Source organism: Mus musculus, chromosome 16, assembly GCF_000001635.26.
Source record: "Mus musculus strain C57BL/6J chromosome 16, GRCm38.p6 C57BL/6J".
Lineage (NCBI taxonomy): Eukaryota > Metazoa > Chordata > Mammalia > Rodentia > Muridae > Mus > Mus musculus.
This window is the reverse complement of record NC_000082.6, coordinates 45,996,578-46,015,005: the sequence shown is the minus strand read 5'-3', so window position 1 is coordinate 46,015,005 and position 18,428 is coordinate 45,996,578. Positions and strand designations below refer to the sequence as shown.

Sequence of the window (18,428 nt, the reverse complement as noted above, 5' to 3'; positions counted from 1 at the left end):
AATGAGGACCTTGTCTTGAAGTGGCCCTCATTCTTAAGAAATCCACACTCATTTTGGGTACATACAACTGTCTTTCCTAAATGCTATTTATTGTCTCTCTCCTTCTCACTTTGTTTTTGTTTTTTGATGTAGGGTCTTAATGCAAAATAGACTGGATTCCAATTTGGTATCATCTTTTCTTAATCACCCAAGTGCTTAGATTACATGTATGATCTACCATGTTGTACTGGCTGGTTTTATGTGTCAATTTGACATAGGCTGGGGTTATCACAGAGAAAGGAACTTCAGTTGGGGAAGTGCCTCCATGAGATCCAGCTGTGGGGCATTTTCTCAATTAGTGATCAAGGGGGAAAGGCCCCTTGTGGGTGGGACCATCTCTGGGCTGGAAGTCTTGGGTTCTATAAGAGAACAGGCTGAGCAAGCCAGGGGAAGCAAGCAAGCCAGTAAAGAACATCCCTCCATGACCTCTGCATCAGCTCCTGCTCCCTGACCTGTTTGAGTTCCAGTCCTGACTTCTTTCAGTGATGAACAGCAATGTGGAAGTGTAAGCTGAATAAACCCTTTCCTCTCCAACTTGCTTCTTGGTCATGATGTTTGTGCAGGAATAGAAACCCTAACTAAGACACATGTCCATGCATCATGTAACACTCTCTTAATATTGATGTTTAAATGCATATTTAAACATTTAAGAGAGAGAGACAAAGACAGAGACAGAAACAGAGAGAAAGGGAGAGCCTCTCATGTAACTTAGGGCATCCTCAAATTCACTGTGTACCTAAGGCTCATATTGAGGTTATCTGGCAAGTTCATAAGGTCATCATGAGATCATAAACAAGGCCATCTTGCTTCTCCTCTGGAGTGCCAGGATCATAGACATGCACCACCATGCTTGATTTATGATGTGATATGATTGGAACTCAAGACCTTGTCTATGCTAAGCAAGCATTCTTTCAACTGAGCTGCATGCCAGTCCTATTCAAATCTTATTAAATTCCAGCTTTCTACATAATGACTGTCCTGCAATTTTTCTCTGCAGCGTAAATCAAGGATCCCCACTTATAAGGAGGGTTTCTGAACAGAACTACCCCACTCTTGGTTAATACTGTCATTTCATTAACAAAAATCTACAGGAGAAAAGATGTTTCAAAGGATATCTCACAGATGAGTTTAAAGAACATATTTTGTTTGTTTTAGCTTACATGAAATGGTTTACCTCTAGGAATTAAATATCTACATATATATTCAAAGGAAGACCAGAAAGGTAGAATTTCCAAAACAAATCTTGAGACATTGATCCAATAAGGGACTTTTATCTTATGGGAAGATTTTTGTTGAGTCAAAAACAGCTATGTGACATTTTGATAATATCTTCTGGTATCATTAAAAAGAGGTATATGTTCTTTAAATACCAGAAGATACAAGATAAATAGTATATACTTCCTTTAATGATATGTCAAACAACACTCCATGGAAGCTTAGTAATTTTATGCAGTGAAGCTGTTTTTAGTGAATATTAAAAAATAGCCTAAAACCTGAGATGTGGATGTCAAAAGGCAGGAATGTGCACCAACAGCTACAGCTGGTGAAAGGTAGTGTGGTGATTTGAATATGCTTGGCCCAAGAAGTGACACTATTAGGAGTTTTGGCCTTGTTGGAGGACGTGTGTCACTGGGGTGTGTCTTGCCAGTCTTCTCATGTTTTCCTTCAGAATGAGATGTAGAACTCCCAGCTCCTCCAGGACCCTGACTGCCTGGATACTGCTCTGCTTCCCACTATTAGGATAATGGATTGAACCTCAGAAGCACTAAGCCAGCCCCAATTAAATGTTGTCCTTTATAAGAGTTACCTTGGTCTTGGTGTCTCTTTACAGCATTGAAAACCCTAACTGAGAGAGAACTTGGTACCAGAGACTGGGGAATTGCTGTGATAGCTCCTGACCATGTTTTTTTGGAGGAATGTGGATTTGGGGTTTTGGAAAACAGTAGAATGCTTTAAGTGGGACCTAATGGGCCACCCTCGTAGGGAAATAGAAGACATTGTTGCTGAGGATGGTTTGAACTGTGGCCACCAGGCTCAAAAAGTTCAAAGAAAAGAATGTTAGTGTGTGTTCTAGAGACTATTTGTGTGTGTGTGTGTGTGTGTGTGTGTGTGTGTGTGTCTGTGTGTGTGTGCATGATATTTTGGTGAATAATCTGGGTGCTTTGCTCTTGTCTGAAGAGTCTGCATGAAGCAAAGTGAAGAGATTTAAATTATTTGCATCAACAAGAGAAATCTCAAAACAGCCTGGTATAAACTCTGTTGTGTGGTTATTAAAATTCACTGTTATGAGGAACATTTTGATGAAAAGGAGCAAGCTGACAAAGGAAAAAAAAAGACATAATGTATGGTTCTAGCATTAACGGGGCACCAGGAAGTAAAATGAAGCTGAGCCCTGTGTTCAGGAAGATAAACATATTAAGTGGGTGGTGACTTTGGGGCAAGACCCCATCCAGCTAAGTTTGTTGTTTATCCATTTAGTGTTGAGGAAGGAATAGCTATAGCATGTTAGGCTTTTTATTACTTTGTTATTTTTTTCCTTTGGACTTTTAATCTGGAATGAAACCACAGTCTAGAAAGGGGAAACAAAGGCTTTTTACGGAGAACTTGACCAGCATCACTGAGGTGAAATCTTCTAGGAAGTGTTTTCTGAAAACACACAGCTCTGGTTTTTGGTCTTGCTTTGGTCCAGTATTCACTCATTGTAATGTTTTGGGATGGTAATATACATCCCGTGATGTTGAAAGCATGTGATCTGCCTTTTGACTTTGATTTTGTAGGAAATTACAGTTAAATGATTGGATGAATCACAGAAGAGTCTTTGAGCTTGGGACTTTTAACATTGTTGAGACTGCTGTAGATTATGGGGACTTTTGAAGTTGAACTCAATGTATTTTTCATTATACTCTGGCCAGCTGTAGCCCCCATAGACTCATGTGTTTTAACAAGCCTATGGGAGCCAGAAAGTAGAATGTGGTCTTTTGAATATGGTTGGCCCAGGGAATGACACTATTAGGAGGTGTGGCCTTGTTGGAGTAGGAGTGACCTTGATAGAGGAAGTGTGTCACTATGGGGGTGGGGTTTGCCAGTCTTCACCTGTGTTTTGCCTTTGGAACAACATGTAGAACCCTCAGCTCTTCCAGGGCCTGCCATGCTTCCTGCTATGAGGATAATGGACTGAACCTCAGAACCAGTAATCCAACCCCAGTTAAATGTCTTTTATGAGAGTTGCCTTGGACTTGGTGTCTTTTTACAGCAACGGAAACCCTAACTAAGACAGGTAGCCTGGGATACAGGGGTAAAATGGAGGTCATCTGGTGATTAAACGACAGCTGCCCTAGGGTTTTATACATAAACTCCAGGAGTTTTAAGAGTTCTGGCCACTGTTCTCTTTTCCCCTAAGGCCCTCCTGAGTCTCTAGGGTCCTTCTTGCTATAAAAGGCTACCTTAATTTAAAATTTTTTAAATAAAATTATCTGTTTGCCAAAATAGTATTTTTTTATTATTTATTTTATTTTATTTTTATTTTTTGCAAAGTATGCAGGTCAGATCTTGGAGGTGGCTCAGTGAGTAAAGGTGCTTACTGCCAAACTTGACGATCTGAGCCCCGGGGACGGTCTCAAGGAAGGAGAGAACTGGAGTAATCTGTCCTCTGAACTGCACACATGCATGTTCTCACAGAAAAACGCATACAAGAAATATATAAATCTAACTACAAATTTTAACTAACAATATCGGATTATAAAACTCTGTACTACATTTGAATACTATTTGAAGTGGGAACAGTTCAGGAAGCAGAGAAGTGGGTCTGTGTTCTACAGACCGAGTTAGGGAACCTCATTTCAAAATGAACTTTGCACAGACTGCCACCACGTGACCTGCCTCAGGCTGTTTCATCCATTCGAGGAAGTGTATCAGCAACTCTGAGTCTTGTGGTAATGCTGTGAGGAGCAGGTGAGACAAATAATTCAAAAGGTTTCAAACAACAGCAACAGGAACCCAAAGCACCATTATCTCCTCCTCTGTGAAACGGAAATAATGGCACTGGCCAGTTTCAGCGGACTGTGCAGGAGAACTGTCAGTTTGCATTGTTTCAAACACAAACCTGCTTTGATGCTGCCATCTAAATAGGAGCCGCAGCAGCACCTTTCTCTGGCCTCTCTAGCTCTCCTGTTTCTGCTGCTACGGTGGTTTGAAAAAAAAAAAAAAAAAAAGTAGCGCGTTTCTGGGTAATTTTCACCGCAGTGAGAGTAAGGCCGAGGGAGAGAGGAGAAACCTTTGAGGTCGCGTCAGAGATCTACAAGAAAAAGATCAATCTGAGGACAGCCGGCCACGGTGCACATCTCCCCTTCCGGAGCAGCAGGCCGCAGCCCGACCTGTCCACTCGCTACCCCGCTGGAGTGGAGAGGGGAGGAGCTAAGAAGCAGGGGAGGCGTGGGAGCGCGATGTAGGGGCGGGCCCTCAGAGCGTTGTCCAATCAGAGAGAATCCCGCCAACGACCAATCACAGCTCGCCTAGTCTGGCAAATCTGCCCGGCAGTGCGGGGCGGGGCCGCCAGAGTCCCGGGGCTGCCGGTTACTCTTCTGAGAGCCCTTCAGAAAAGCACAGGGCAGTGGGCAGAGAAGCCAGGGGGCGGGGGTGCAGGCAGGCCCAGCCTGTGTACCAGCCCGGGGAAACCCACGGAAGCACCCATGAACAAGAGATGGTGCAACCCGGGTGCGCACGTGTGTGCAGCCCGCTGGCACGTCTCTATGCCCTGTGGGCACCTGTCGTGTGAGTAGCTCCGGGTGTGGCTGTTCCTGGATGTTGTGGGTTTCAGGAAGGTTTGTATCTTCGGGCCTGCCTCCCCCGTCTCCAGAGGGGAACTAAGAAGTTTAACTGACCAGGGACTGAGGAGATTAAAGGAGTGGATCTCAGTGGCAAGGCGAAGAGGGTGGGGACTGCGGGAGCAGCAGGCAGGGGAGCACCTATTTGACCCATCTCCCAGCTAGAAAAGGATCTTGAAAAGACTGGCGTGACCCATGTGCTCTGAAATGTTTAGAGAGCCCCGAGCGGTGATGACCACAGAGTGAGTGGCACTAGACTGAGCCTGTCTAAATCGTGGACGACAGGGATGCTTGCATTTAGAAAGGCCAGAAGGAAACTCAGGATGGGTACCATCTGCTCTCCCAATCCCAGCGGGACAAAGACAGCCTCGGAGGTCTGCAATGCCGACTGGATGGCCTCGCTCCCCGCTCACCTCCACAACGTCCCCCTTTCCAATCTGGCAATCCCAGGTATTCGTCTATAACTACTTGTTCGCACTGTGTTTAATGCTGCCATTTTAGTGTTTGCTAGTGGGTTGGTTGTTTTCTGTTGTGTTGAAAAACAATTGTCAGTGATCTCTTTTTATTTCCAAATTAAAAAAAAAAAAAAAAAACTTAACAGGAAGGTAGCTGCTGTAAAGAGAGTCAGTCAAGCCGACTGCATCACTGGCAAAAGGGACAGTTGAGAGAATGGAATCACTGCGCTGTTGTTTTGTTGTTTTTATTTTGTTTACACCATACGGCCTCAGTCTAAGAATGTTAACCATCTTGATGCAGAGGCCTGGGTATGTGAAAGGCTCGCTGACTTGAATCATTTAAGGGAAAGGGGGAGAGATCAAGAATAATGGGTAGAAAGTCCTTAACAATCTTAGCTCTGGGTCAACATTGAAGCTGAAAAGAATATTTTTCTCATTTATCTGACCTTTCTTGAAAACAAAAATCAGATAAGTGTTAGAAAATAGGTTCAGATTCTAGGCTGGGCATCAAGGCACATAGTTTTGTTGTTGGAAATGCCAGAAATAGAGGATGCAGTCTGTCCTCACAGGCAGTCATTAGGTGTGATGAAGTGACGGTGTTTGAAGCTTTGTCTATATATACACAGGTGTCTGCCTAGCTGATGTAGAACTGGAGCCTTGAGAAGCACCTCTGTTCTTGCTGCATTCCTCTGCCAGAGGCTTCAAAGCTTGACAGTGCTCTCGGGCAATTGGTTGATCTTTCCACTGAAAGGCTTGCTAAAACATAGTTATCTTGGGCAGGATGTTTAGACCACACTGAGCTCAGGTTGGTGAGGTGGGTGAAATCCTACAATGCTGGTACTTAAGAAGCACTCAGGGAGCAAGCGGTGGACCAGTTCTTTCTCTTGCTTGGGGACATAGCAATTAAAGTTTAGACTCTCAGACAAGCCCACATGCATTCCCTGGACCTACTTGCTTTTCTCTTCTGCCTTAAAAGATGACCTCAAGACACCTCCATCTGCTTTCTATGCATGGGACAGAGAGGTTTGGGGTTTTTTGTTGTTGTTGTTGTTTTGGGTTTTGGGAGGTTTTTGTTTTGGTTTGTTTTTGTTTGCCTTGCTCACCTCTCTTGGAGCTCTTCCAGGTTCACTGTCCTCATGGGCCCTAACTGCTGTTAAACAAGAGAAAGATTGAAAGATTTTGTTACAGCTACAAGTCCCTTCTGTCTTACTGGCCCTTAACTACAGTTCCTGGGGAAATGCCAGATGGCCATGCTTCAGAACATGTCTCCTCCATGTTTAATTGATGCCTATGGAGTCACTGCCAAACGATGCATGGGACACTTCTAACATGAGTCATTTGCCTTCGGGCTCTCCGATGGAATTATTTTGCTGAGTGATATGGCAGGTAGTTCATGTTTGCAAACAGAATGGCATCTAAGGCAGGCCCTAAATGACCCTGTCATCCACGGCATGTCCGGGTAGGCTGTGCTCCCTCCTTCCTGGTACTTTGGACAGTTCAAACTGCAGCTCCACTGGGCTGTGAGTTCTGGCTGGACTCTACAAAGGATCTGGGTGTTTGTTTTTGATCTATAGTATATTTCAGGCACTAGGATTTCTAGATGAAACAAAATTCTTGAGACCCATTGCCATACCTGAAACTCAGTATGAGCTCTACGAAGCACTCAGACATTCGTTGACCTTGCTTTATAAAGCAAAATTCTCCTGATAAGCAGAAAGAGAAAATGGTAGTCCCATCTCCCCAATACATGCTGTATTTTTATCATGAAATGTCTTCTTTCCAGGAAAGAGAGAGACATATGTAGGTATGTCATGTCAGAACTGGAAATACACATTCAAGAACTATCCATTTACAACCTTCCATCCCCCATTTCTGGTTATGGTTACTGCAATCTGACTTCTAGCACTTCCCAGAGAAAGGCTTACAGTCAGGTTCAGTCTGGCCTTGATGAGAAATTAGAATGTATGGGATGAATTCAGGAAGTGGGGTCCATCCTGTTCCTTCCTCTGCAGTATTGTACACTTGCCTTTGACTCTCTCTCTCTCTCTCTCTCTCTCACACACACACACACACACACACACACTTTATTGTTCTAGCCTTTCTTCGAGACACATTTCTACTATCTAGCCTAGCCTGACTTCAACCTTGAGGGCATCCTGCTCATCCTTCCAAATGTAGCTATAGACCACCATGCCTGGTGGTAAATATTCATTACTGACCTCCACCCTGATGTACCCGCTGGCATACATTTCCTCAAGAACTTATATGTCCCATAAAATCAATAGATCTTAGTACCCTTGTTTTTGACATGGAAATTAGGGGTTTGGGATGTACTCTTGGTAGAGTACTTGGCTAGTACTCGGTCCTCACTCTGATCCCAGCAGCACATAAGGGAGGCATACAAGCAAAAAGACTGGGAGTTCAAGGTCACCCTCTGCTGCATAGTGAGCTTGAAATCTACTCTCCCACCCCCACCCAACAAAGAGAAATAAGGAAATTGTCACCCAGAAAATTTACATTGTTTTCTAAAGATTGCAAATATGCTGAGTGTCTGAGCTAGTGTTCAAACCTTTATGTAATGAAAACACTCATTTACTGCCACAGTGCCCTTGAGGGGCCTTGGGCAGTACAGAGGAGTAGAGGCAGTTCCTGGATGAAAAGCAGGTTTCAGAGACCATACTCTGCAGCATGTGGAAGAAGTTGTAAAAACTGGGTGGTTTTGTTGTTGTTGTCGTTGTTGCTGTTCTTTCGTTTGTTTGTGACAGGGTCTCATATAGCCTTGGCTGGCTTGGGAGTTCTGATTCTCTTGTGTCTGATGTCACTCAAGTGCCCAGGATTGCAGGCCAATTCCAGCACACCTAACCTGACCTTGGTTTCATCTGAGCAATTATATATCAGTGTGGACATTTGATAGATGCAGAGGGAACGCTGTCTAGATAGATGTATACATTTTATACATATGAATGATAATAGGCACAAAGATACTAGATATGTGATAGATAAAATAGATGGTAGGTAGGTAGGTAGATATAGATAGCAGTGGAGATAAACTTGCTATGAACTGGAGCCCAGTCAAGATTGAAATTCAACATCAGTGCTTTGTCACCATGTGTTTGTATGCTGAGTTAGCGCCATCAGGAGGGGCAGCCTACAGCAGCAGTGACAAGGGAAAAGTCAGGGCAAGGGTGAGGGAGGGATCTGGCCATCAAAGAGCTGGATAAAGTTTGTGATGTCAGATGTGGGTGCACCTGCTGCGTGTGCCCAGGCGTGGATGGGAGACAGCACGTGCGGATGTGCGCTCTCTCTCTCTCTCTCTCCGTGAGCCCTGGGGTGTTACTTTACTTCCGGAACTGCTGCCACCACCTGTTAAGCTCCACCGTCACCCTAAACACATTGAAATATCTCGGAGGAGAACCTCCAAGCTATTCTCCTTCCCAACTGTGTCTAGGCATTGGATCTCTAAAGGGTAAACGATCCTGGCCTCATGGATGCCACTTTTTAAGGTTAAAGTATTGATAGTATTGACATTTTCTGAGAAGAAAGTCTTTCTTTTTAATATATATATGATGTATACTGTTTTCTCTCTCTCTCTCTCTCTCTCTCTCTCTCAAAACAGAGTCTTGAGAGGCTGAGGTGCCAAGGAGATCTCTATGGGTGTGAGGCAAGCCTGGCCTATGGAGTGAATTCTAAGTCTGGGCTTCATGAGATCCTACAAGGGAGGGGAGGGGAGGGGAGGGGAGGGGAGGGGAGGGGAGAAAGGAGAGAGAGAGAATTCTTAGTAAGTATGGGCTGCATGAGACCCTACAAGGGAGAGGAGGGAAAGAAGAAGGGAGAAAGGGGGACAGAGAGAGAGAGAGAGAGAGAGAGAGAGAGAGAGAGGGAGAGGGAGAGAGGGAGAAGGAGAGAGAGTAGGTGGGTCAGGACTGCAAGAGATACTACCTGAAGATTAGGGTTGGGAGGGGGCCTTTCCAAAAACATAGTGCCATTGAGGTAAATGATGAGGGATGTGAATGGATGGCCCTTTTTCCTACCCTGTCATGACCCTCCTCAGTCCTTTTATTGTGGCATTTCTCATTTCTGAACATACTGCTTTTAGTCCCTTAGTTGCTGGAAGTATCTCTATATCTCCTGTGACCCCAGGTCTTCTGAGTCGGTTGTAGCAGCTCAGACACTGGCCACTGTTCACACTGCTCCAAGAATAACACAGAAAGCAGCAGAATACGAATGTACATGTCTGCTGTTCATCATTTTCTGTTGTGTTATGTTGTTTGTTTTTAGTTTTAGTGTTCTGACACGAGGACTCACACGGAGTCCATGCTGGCCTTGAAGTCACTAAATAGCCACATCTAGCTTCCATTTGAAGCTATCCTCCTGCCTCAGTTTCCTGAGCCCAGGTCATTCTCCAGTGTGGTCAGAGCTAAACTCAATAGACTGCTTAGGTTCCCCGTAGGTAAAAAGCCCCAGAAGGTCATGTAACAACTACCCACCCCATTCCTTGTTGCTATACACTGTGCTACTGAAGTGTTAGAGAAGCCTCATCACAAGCGCCTTTGGAAATGAGAAGTCTAGGCCAAAGAGATGGGTGGGAGAGTTAGGAAAGAAACAGGCTTGTGGTCCAGCATCCTTTCTGTCCTCTTTCTCCCCTTGCCACTTGGAGCATCTCATCTTCCCTGCCACTGTCTCTCCCTGCCCTGGTTTCTCCTTCCAAGTCTCACCTTTCTCCCACTGACCTGGCCCGCCCCCGTTACTCACCTTCTTCAGGGCCATCCTGCCTTGGGTGACTGTCACTTCTCCAGTTCCCAGGAGGCTCCGTCTTCCCAGGTTGTGGGCATTTACTTAAGAAACCAAATAGTGCTAACTCCTCCCCCTTACTCTTCTGGCATCCTGTGCTTTTCTATGAAGTTGAACTCACGCACGACTACTCTGTGATTTCTGTAACTCTCTCCCCTGTGGGTATACACTTTTCCTCACCTGGGTGACATGGAAACAAAAATCACTTGGGAAAGAGGGACCAGGATAAAGAGGCCATTGCTCAGATTGGGAAGGTAGACCAAGTGTGTTGCATCTAAAAGAGATTCAGGGGTCATTTCAACGGTGGACATGGGAGACTGTATAACAGCATTGGGTTGGAACATAGCTGTCTTAGTCAGGGTTTCTATTCCTGCACAAACATCATGACCAAGAAGCAAGTTGAGGAGGAAAGGGTTTATTCGGCTTACACTTCCATACTGCTGTTCATCACCAAAGGAAGTCAGGACTGGAACTCAAGCAGGTCAGGAAGCAGGAGCTGATGCAGAAGCCATGGAGGGATGTTACTTACTGGCTTGCTTCCCCTGGCTTGCTCAGCCTGCTCTCTTATAGAACCAAGACTACCAGCCCCGAGATGGTCCCACCCACAAGCGGCCTTTCCCCCTTGATCACTAATTGAGAAAATGCCTTACAGTTGGATCTCACGGAGGCATTTTCTCAACTGAAGCTCCTTTCTCTGTGATAACTCCAGCTGTGTCAAGTTGACACAAAACTAGCCAGTACAATAGCTCTGAGTTGGACCCAGAATCAAGCCATTCTTCTGGTGGACTTGAGGCTGTGGAAAAGCAAGAGCAAAGTAAACCAAATAGTGCTAACTCCATAATAATTAAGACTTATCACAAGACACCAAGTGATCTCTCAAGCAGCAGTGCTTTGTTGTTGGTGGTGATGTTGGTGGTGGTGGTTTTGTTTCTGCAGTGTTGTAGAATGAACCCAGAGCTAAATAAGCACTTTACCTATATTCCTAGCCATTATTTTCACGTTTTGTTTTGAGGACGGGTCTTGTTAGATTGCACAGGCCCATTTAAACTTGCTGTCTTGTTGCTCGGCCTCTTGAGTACCTAGTGACAGGAACCTGTGCCGCCAGCCCAGCTGTGTTTCACTCTGGATAGTCATGGTGGAGAACAGTGAGACACAACATTGGCATTCCCACAGGGACACTTTCTCTCCTTACTCCTGTATACCTCCCTCACCATCACACCAAAAAGAGCTAGAATTCAGGAGTCATCTCTTTCTGTTAGAAGTGGGATCATGGACTAGCTGCAGGGGTCCATAATCTCAATCTTAGCATGGCTGAGACAAAAAGATCTCAAGTTCAAGGCCAGCCTGGGCTATGTAGCAAGACAGCGACTCAAAGCACCAAAAGATGAAAGGATATAACTTCGGTAGAGCACTTGCCTACCATGCACAAGGCCTTTGGTTCCATTCCCAATTGCACCATAAAATATAAATAAGTGAAAGAATAAATAAATAAATAAATAAAGGCAGGGTTGTGAATTAGTTAAGAGTGTAACCACTCAGCCACACTGCTTGGATTTTCTCCTCCCAAGTATTGAAACCCTGGGCTTCATGTGAGAACTAATTCATACAGTATGCTTTCCAGTATAAAATAAGCTCTATACAATTATTATTATTATTATTATTATTATTATTATTATTATTATTATGCATCTTTTTAAAAACAATCACACTATCTAAAACTGAAGCCTAGATGGAACAGGAGGCCTAAGATGCAATCTGTACCCTCAGGTAATTTACAGTCTAGTTAAGGAGCCCACTATCCAATTAAGCCCTGAGAGTCCCTCTGATCACATTACCATAATTTGACCAGGCATACCCTAGGAGGGTTAGAGTTATGGACAAGATAGGAGCCTATGGCTGCCTAGCTGTAAACACCAAGTCTAAAATGCAGATCAAGAGAGCTGGAAAAAAAATCCCCTTTAGTTATTGACTGTTTCTTGTCCACTGACCCCAAATTCAGCTGCCAGACCTGGTCAACTACAGACTTCCAAAGCTTCCAGGAAAGAGCTCTTTGCACTTTGCAACATAACAGGCCAGGTTGTTATTGCTTCTTCTGGTCTCATATCCCTAGCAATCGCTCTCCTGTTCTAGAATGAAGCATTACAGAATGCTTTCCTATAAACTTGTGTGCCAGTGTGTGTGTGTGTGTAATACATACATATCATAGGTGTGTATATCTATCTATCTATCTATCTATCTATCTATCTATCTATCTATCTATCTATCTACACCATATTTGCAAACAGATGCTTCAGACTCCACACACCAACACGTGTGCTACCCCACACTTGCTATGCAATTGCTATGATCTTGGCCTCCCCTTAAATGTCTCTTATTGTTCACCCTTCATAAACATCCTACCATCTTTTCCACTGACTGCTTGAAGGTTCTTTCCTGCATGTTCCTCTGCCAGACATTCTTCAGAAGCCAGAGATTTGGTTTCTAACGCATGTTCTGACCTGATCTCCAGCAGGTGTGACAGATCACCTACCTCCACATCTCTGTCTCTAGTCCCTAGGGCAGAGATTGTCTGTGGGTCGGGACTCCTTGGGGTCGCATATCAGATATTTATATTATGATACTTAACAGTGGCAAAATTATGGCTATGAAGTAGCACGGACATAACTTTGTGGTTGGAGAGTCACCACAGCACGAGGAGCTACATTAAAGGGTGGCAGCATTAGGAAGGTTAAGAACCACTGCCCTAGGAGATTCTGAGCCCAGGCACACTAAAGATAATGTGGATGAAGCTTCCAATAACTTTGCCTTTAGGAAGGATCTGAAACCACTCTACACATGCAGACTAGCCCCAATTACAGTTTCAAACCAGGCTTCCGGAGCAGAGATTATTTATAGACATTATAATAAGTGGGCGTGTTTGTGTGAAAAGAATTTGAACATGCATCAGGGAACAAATTTAGGTGGTGGGAAGCCGTCACTAGATCTGTGTGTTTACGCATATGGCTAGGGAGGAGGTCCCCCGTGTCCTACTTGTGACGTTAAAGTTGGAAGGGTTTAGATGCTATTGCTGAACAACCCTGAGGCGCAAAGAGTGTAGGAGGCCTACATTTGCAGCTCTTTGGGTGACTCTAAGAGAAAAGCTCTTGGGTTAAAGAGGCCAGCAGGACTGTCTAAGCCTGACACCTAAGTCATGTCATTTCCAAGATGGAGTCTTTCCTGTGTGGTTACATTGTCTACCAGAACCGAAAATTTTCTATAAAAATAACTGTTAGCAATTTCTGCTTGCTCTAGGGTTGCTGTGCTCGCGTGTGTGTGTGTGTGTGTGTGTGTGTGTGTCTGTCAGTCTGTCTGTCTGTCTGTCTGTGTATGTGTACACTCTGTATTCTCTTAGTATTTTTTTTTTCTGAGCAGATCCAACAATATTAACTTTAAAAATAAATAGAGCCAAATGTGATCCACATGACTTGGAAATCTAAGACAGGTGAATTGCTGCAGATTGTTAGACAGCCCGGGCTACACAGTGAGCTCCAAGGCAGTGAGGATATAAGAAAGAGAGAAGAAGCCATTTGTACCTCATAAGTGTTTTGGAGTACAGCTATAGTCTGCAGTAATGGACCAACTCAGATATTCAAGACTCTGTCAGACCAAGATGAATATTTTATGAACATGTATTGTTTGAAGTCTTATGTTCTAAAAGCAATATTCTTAAAGAGCAACTGAAAACAGATGGGGGAAATGCCCACCGGAAACAGGTGAGAGTGGAAACAATGTCTCAATCGCTGTTGAGTTTAGATCAAGAGCAAAGAGTCCATTTAGAGTCTCCTGGGAATTAATGAGCATGCTTATTAATTTGACTTTAGTTGTTGGTGTTTAACCCCTTTTGCCTCTTCCGGTTTTCATTGCCTATGTAGAAAAACAGACTTGTATAAAGGAAAATCAGGAATTCAAAAGATGCCTATTTTTGTGCCTCGTACCATATCAGATCAGACGAAACGTTCTCCCCCTACTCTTCATGAAATGACTATCTTAGAAAAAAATCCTAAAATTCAAAACTGATGGAGAAGAGTACACGGCATCTTTGATACCCAGGAAACCTGCTCCCAGTTCTGATTTAGAAGGCAAGGCAAGGCAAGAAATTGTCCGTGGCAGTGGAGCAGGGATCAGAAACCGTTACCGGCTGCTGAGCGGTCCTTCTAGGAAACTACGCACACAAAGTTTAGTTTATAACTCTTGTTGCTGAAAAGATTAAAAATTACATGTGTTTATCTGGAAAGGAGAGAGGCCGCACGTGAAAGTCATATACATTCAGCCTTAATTATTTATCTTCCAGGGCCATTTTAACATTCCCATTTGGAATGATCTCTGTATAAAAGGAACATGGTATAGGCAACTTTAACATCTATTATTAATTATGCTGAGACTTTTAACTCTCAGCTACTAGGAAACTTCGGGCAGACTCTGGGGTTGGTGGGAGGGGGCTCCTTTCTCTTCCTATACCCCCTAATCATTTTTTTGTCTTTTTACCCTACTTTAAGATGACCTTTGGTTGGAATCACAAAAAACTAGAAGAAGGTGTTAGAGAGGGGAAGAGGAACTGAGGTATAGAAGATCATGGTGACCTTGAAGAAACCCAGACAATCTGGTGAGATCAGAATAGAGTTCATTTGAATAAAGGAATGGAGATGAGACTGGAAAAGCAGGCAGGAAAACAGGATCCTAAAGAGCTTCATATGTCGTGCCAGAATTGAATGCTGTGCCAAAGTCAGCCACTGGAAGGAAGCTTTGTTCAGCAGTGGCTGAAGGGCTGCTAGCTGCCTTAGAGCAAAATGAATTAAAATGACCCGTCATCGTCAGCTGTTAGAGTTAGCTTGGGGTGGGGGTGGGAGTGGGGACAACTTTGGCATTGTTTCTTTTACCATGCTCAAACCATGTGTCCATCACCTTCTGTACAGCAGGCTCTCTCCTAGGCGCTAGTCATTCAAAGACTGTCAATAAGGACACGGTCCCTGCCTTCAAAGAGCTAGTGGGAGAAATGCACACTTAATGAACCTGTTACAACATAATATGCATGTAAGATAATCGGGAAGGTTCAGGCTGGATCTGGAAGAGCATATGGCAGGGGCATCCTAACAAGATCTGGGAGCATAGACAGGCACATTAACACATTGACAATTCATTATAGATGTGTCACATTTGACAAAAGGGAAAGAATAGGAGCCAAGGTCATAAAGTACTTAGAGGTCCAATAATCTGTGTTAGGGGCTTAGCTTCTCCTTAACAAGGGTGTGAAGAGTATGAAGGGGGTGGAGTTTAGTCGTGAGAGCTCTGGGTAAGCACACACAGTGTTCTAGCGTAACTGTAAAATAGGGCATCGTGGTATAAAGCTGTAATCCCAGCACTTGGGAAAAGGTCATCCTAGTCTCCATAGTGAGAGTGGGACCAGCAAAGGCCATGAGACTCTGTCTCAAAACAAACAAACAAACAACCTAGTGGGGTGAGGAGGGTGAAGGATTTTAAGCGCATAGATGAAAATGTCAGCCTTGTAATTTGAAAAGGTCACTCAGTCTGCAGTACAAAATGTATGGGGACGAGTAAGAGCTGTAACCAAGGCACACATCACTGGGGTCATCCAAGTACGAAGCAACATGACCCGGAAGCAGTAAGTAACAGTGTGGACCACAGAAAGGACGCAGATGCTGGAGGCAATGAGGAGGAAGTGTCAACTGGACTTAGTGACTAGCCAGGGGAAGCAGGTGGGAAAGCGACTCGGGTAGCCAGGAGGAGGAGACATTCCCAGAATACCTGTACTGGTGAACCAGATGGTGTGAGGAGTTCTGCTTAGTCTAGGCCTGTAGGGCTTCAGGTACCTGGGGAACACCTCAGAATTGAGAGATGGCACAGTGGAGATGATGTCAGAGCTAAATCTTGACTGCACAGTTAGCCCATCTCCCCATATCCACCAAAGGATGGTATTATATCCAATATCACATGATTCAAGTTTTAACCTGGCACTCGGGTTGTTTTATTTATTTATGTATTTATTTATTTTTAAAGCAGATTCCTGTGCATCCCAGGCCGGCCTTGAACTGGATATGTAGCCAGGGATCCTCCTGGCTCTAGCACTTGATCGGTCTGTGCTATCAAGCTTACTTTATGCCGTGCTAGGGAACAAACCCAGAACTCCAGGAGTGTTATGTAAATGTCACTACTGAGCCACTCTCTCAGTGCCCTTTAAAGGAGTCCTTTAACCTATATAACTTTTCAACTAAGATTATTTTTACAATGTCAGGGCTCACAGAGTTGGTCCTTTTGTGTACGTTTGAGTCTTCTACCTGTTTTTCTTGAGTCCTGTCCTTTCCTGCTGAACTGTTTCCCCAGCCATGGTTTGTCGTTGCTGTTGTTGGTTTTGTTTTGTTCTGTTTTTCTTTGTTTTTTTTGCAGTACTGAGGGTGTGGGGTGCACCACACAAGCCTTCTGTGAAGTAGAAACGACTCGGTTTACCACAATCATCAAATACCACGTTTTCCCACACATTGACATCTGAGGTTGCATCAAGAGGTTCCATGAAAGTGGGGGAATTTTTTAGTACAATATTTAATGTCACGTAATTCTGCTTCTACCTTGAACATTTGCCTGGTTTTCCACACTCTTACTTTTTCTTTCACGTTAAAATGTTATGGAAAACAGGATTACCTCAGAGGTGAGAAGGCTACCCAGAGGCTACATAGAGAACAAGCACTTCTGTGAGGGATGATTCCACAAAAGGTGGTGTTCTCTGCTTAAAGACAGAGTGAGGTATAAGGTCCACAACAGAGGAGGAATTTCTTTTAAGTTCTGGACATTCAAAGACCAGGAAACCCTTCTGAAAGACCATAGATCCCCAGGAATACAGAGTGCTTTTACAATGCCTCTCAGGCATGCCATTGAAACCCCTTGTACTTTACTTATAGGATATAGGGGCTTGATTGGAGACTGTCTGTGGTAAAGGCATAGTTGTGTGCCCTGCAGAGGCACAGAGAAGGAAGGGTTCAGTTCGTTCAATCTTTCTGTTTCTTAGGACAGCTCAGGGAAGGACTGTGGCCTGTGGAGAGTGCTTGGACCCAGAGAAGCTTGTCTTATATGTGTTTCACACAGAAATATTTCATTTGACAATCACTTAAATCTGGAAAGCATCCTGGAAACCACTCCTTGGAACTTCCTCCCAGGCAGACATTGGTAGACTAGGATCCTGGGCCCTGTCTCTCCTCAGACAATAGGAGGCCTCTTGGCTTCTCTACACATAAAAGGAATGTGTTGATTAAGGCCCTCTGCTTCCAGGTTTTGGCTTTACACATTGCTTTGGTGTATTGTGAATAATTATGAATTCAATAGGCAACTGATTAAAAATTAAATTGGCCACATGGCTCTCTTGAATTTTGCTGGCAGTATGATGGTTATTATTAACACTCTCCCATAGGGCTCATGAAAAATAATCAAGCCTGAGAGTTGAAGTTTATCCCTTTGGATTGGCAATAAGGTATTAAGATGTCCTTTGGCTTGGGAGACTGCTTAGTGGTTCCCTTGATCCTGAATCTTGGTTCTGTTGGCTAGCTCTGAGCATCCCAAAGATGCTTAGCCTTCACACACTTATTAATAGGAAGTCCTGTTCTTTACAAATGCTGCCTTTCTCCAAGGACCTAACAGGTGTATGATGTGGGAGGCCCCAGGAGATGTTATTAGAAAACAACTCAGGAAATCTAGTCTCTAGAACTTTTCTTTTTGGAATGCTCAGTGCAGATTTTTATTATAGCTGCTGTTTTAGTCATCCTAACTGGTTTATTTTTGTCTTCTATGTCTTCTGGCATATTCCTCTTCATTGCCCTAGATAACTCAACCCAGAAGGACCAGTTACAATAATGGAGCTGGGGATAAACAGGCATATAGGGTAAAAAGACAGCTAGAAGGAGGAGCTCTGCTTGTAAGAAGATGGATAGACCTAAGATCCATCTTTTTGCAGAAAGATCAAGGGCCCCACATTGGCTGGCATTTAGCAATTCTTTACGCATCTGTTCCTTCAGATAGCTGTGCTTGTGGTCCTCTGTACGCATGTACTCAGTACTGTAGACAACATGGAGAGATGGGCACGCATTACTTATGACCCCGTCCTGACTGCCTTATAGTGATGGAGACTGCTCTGGAGCTCCTCCTCACACAGTGACCTTAGTTCATCAAGGATGTACTAAGTACCAGCAGAGGATCGAGGGAAGAGAGGGCACTTAACAGGGCAGACTGGAGTCAGACGACTCCAGATAATGGTTTTCAACTGGGTCACATAGACGTA

The 18,428-nt window shown here is 44.1% G+C and overlaps 1 protein-coding gene across 1 annotated transcript in view; it reads left to right on the top strand.

Annotated features, from left to right (window-relative positions):
• The first annotated feature begins 4,592 nt into the window (after positions 1-4,592).
• The window catches only part of Plcxd2 (phosphatidylinositol-specific phospholipase C, X domain containing 2), a 51,153-nt gene continuing 37,317 nt past the window's right edge, over positions 4,593-18,428 (top strand). Inside the window, exon 1 of the mRNA NM_001134480.1 lies at positions 4,593-5,312. Coding sequence (NP_001127952.1) covers positions 5,150-5,312 — 163 coding nt within the window. The 5' untranslated portion in view covers positions 4,593-5,149. The remainder of the gene's footprint in view (positions 5,313-18,428) is intronic.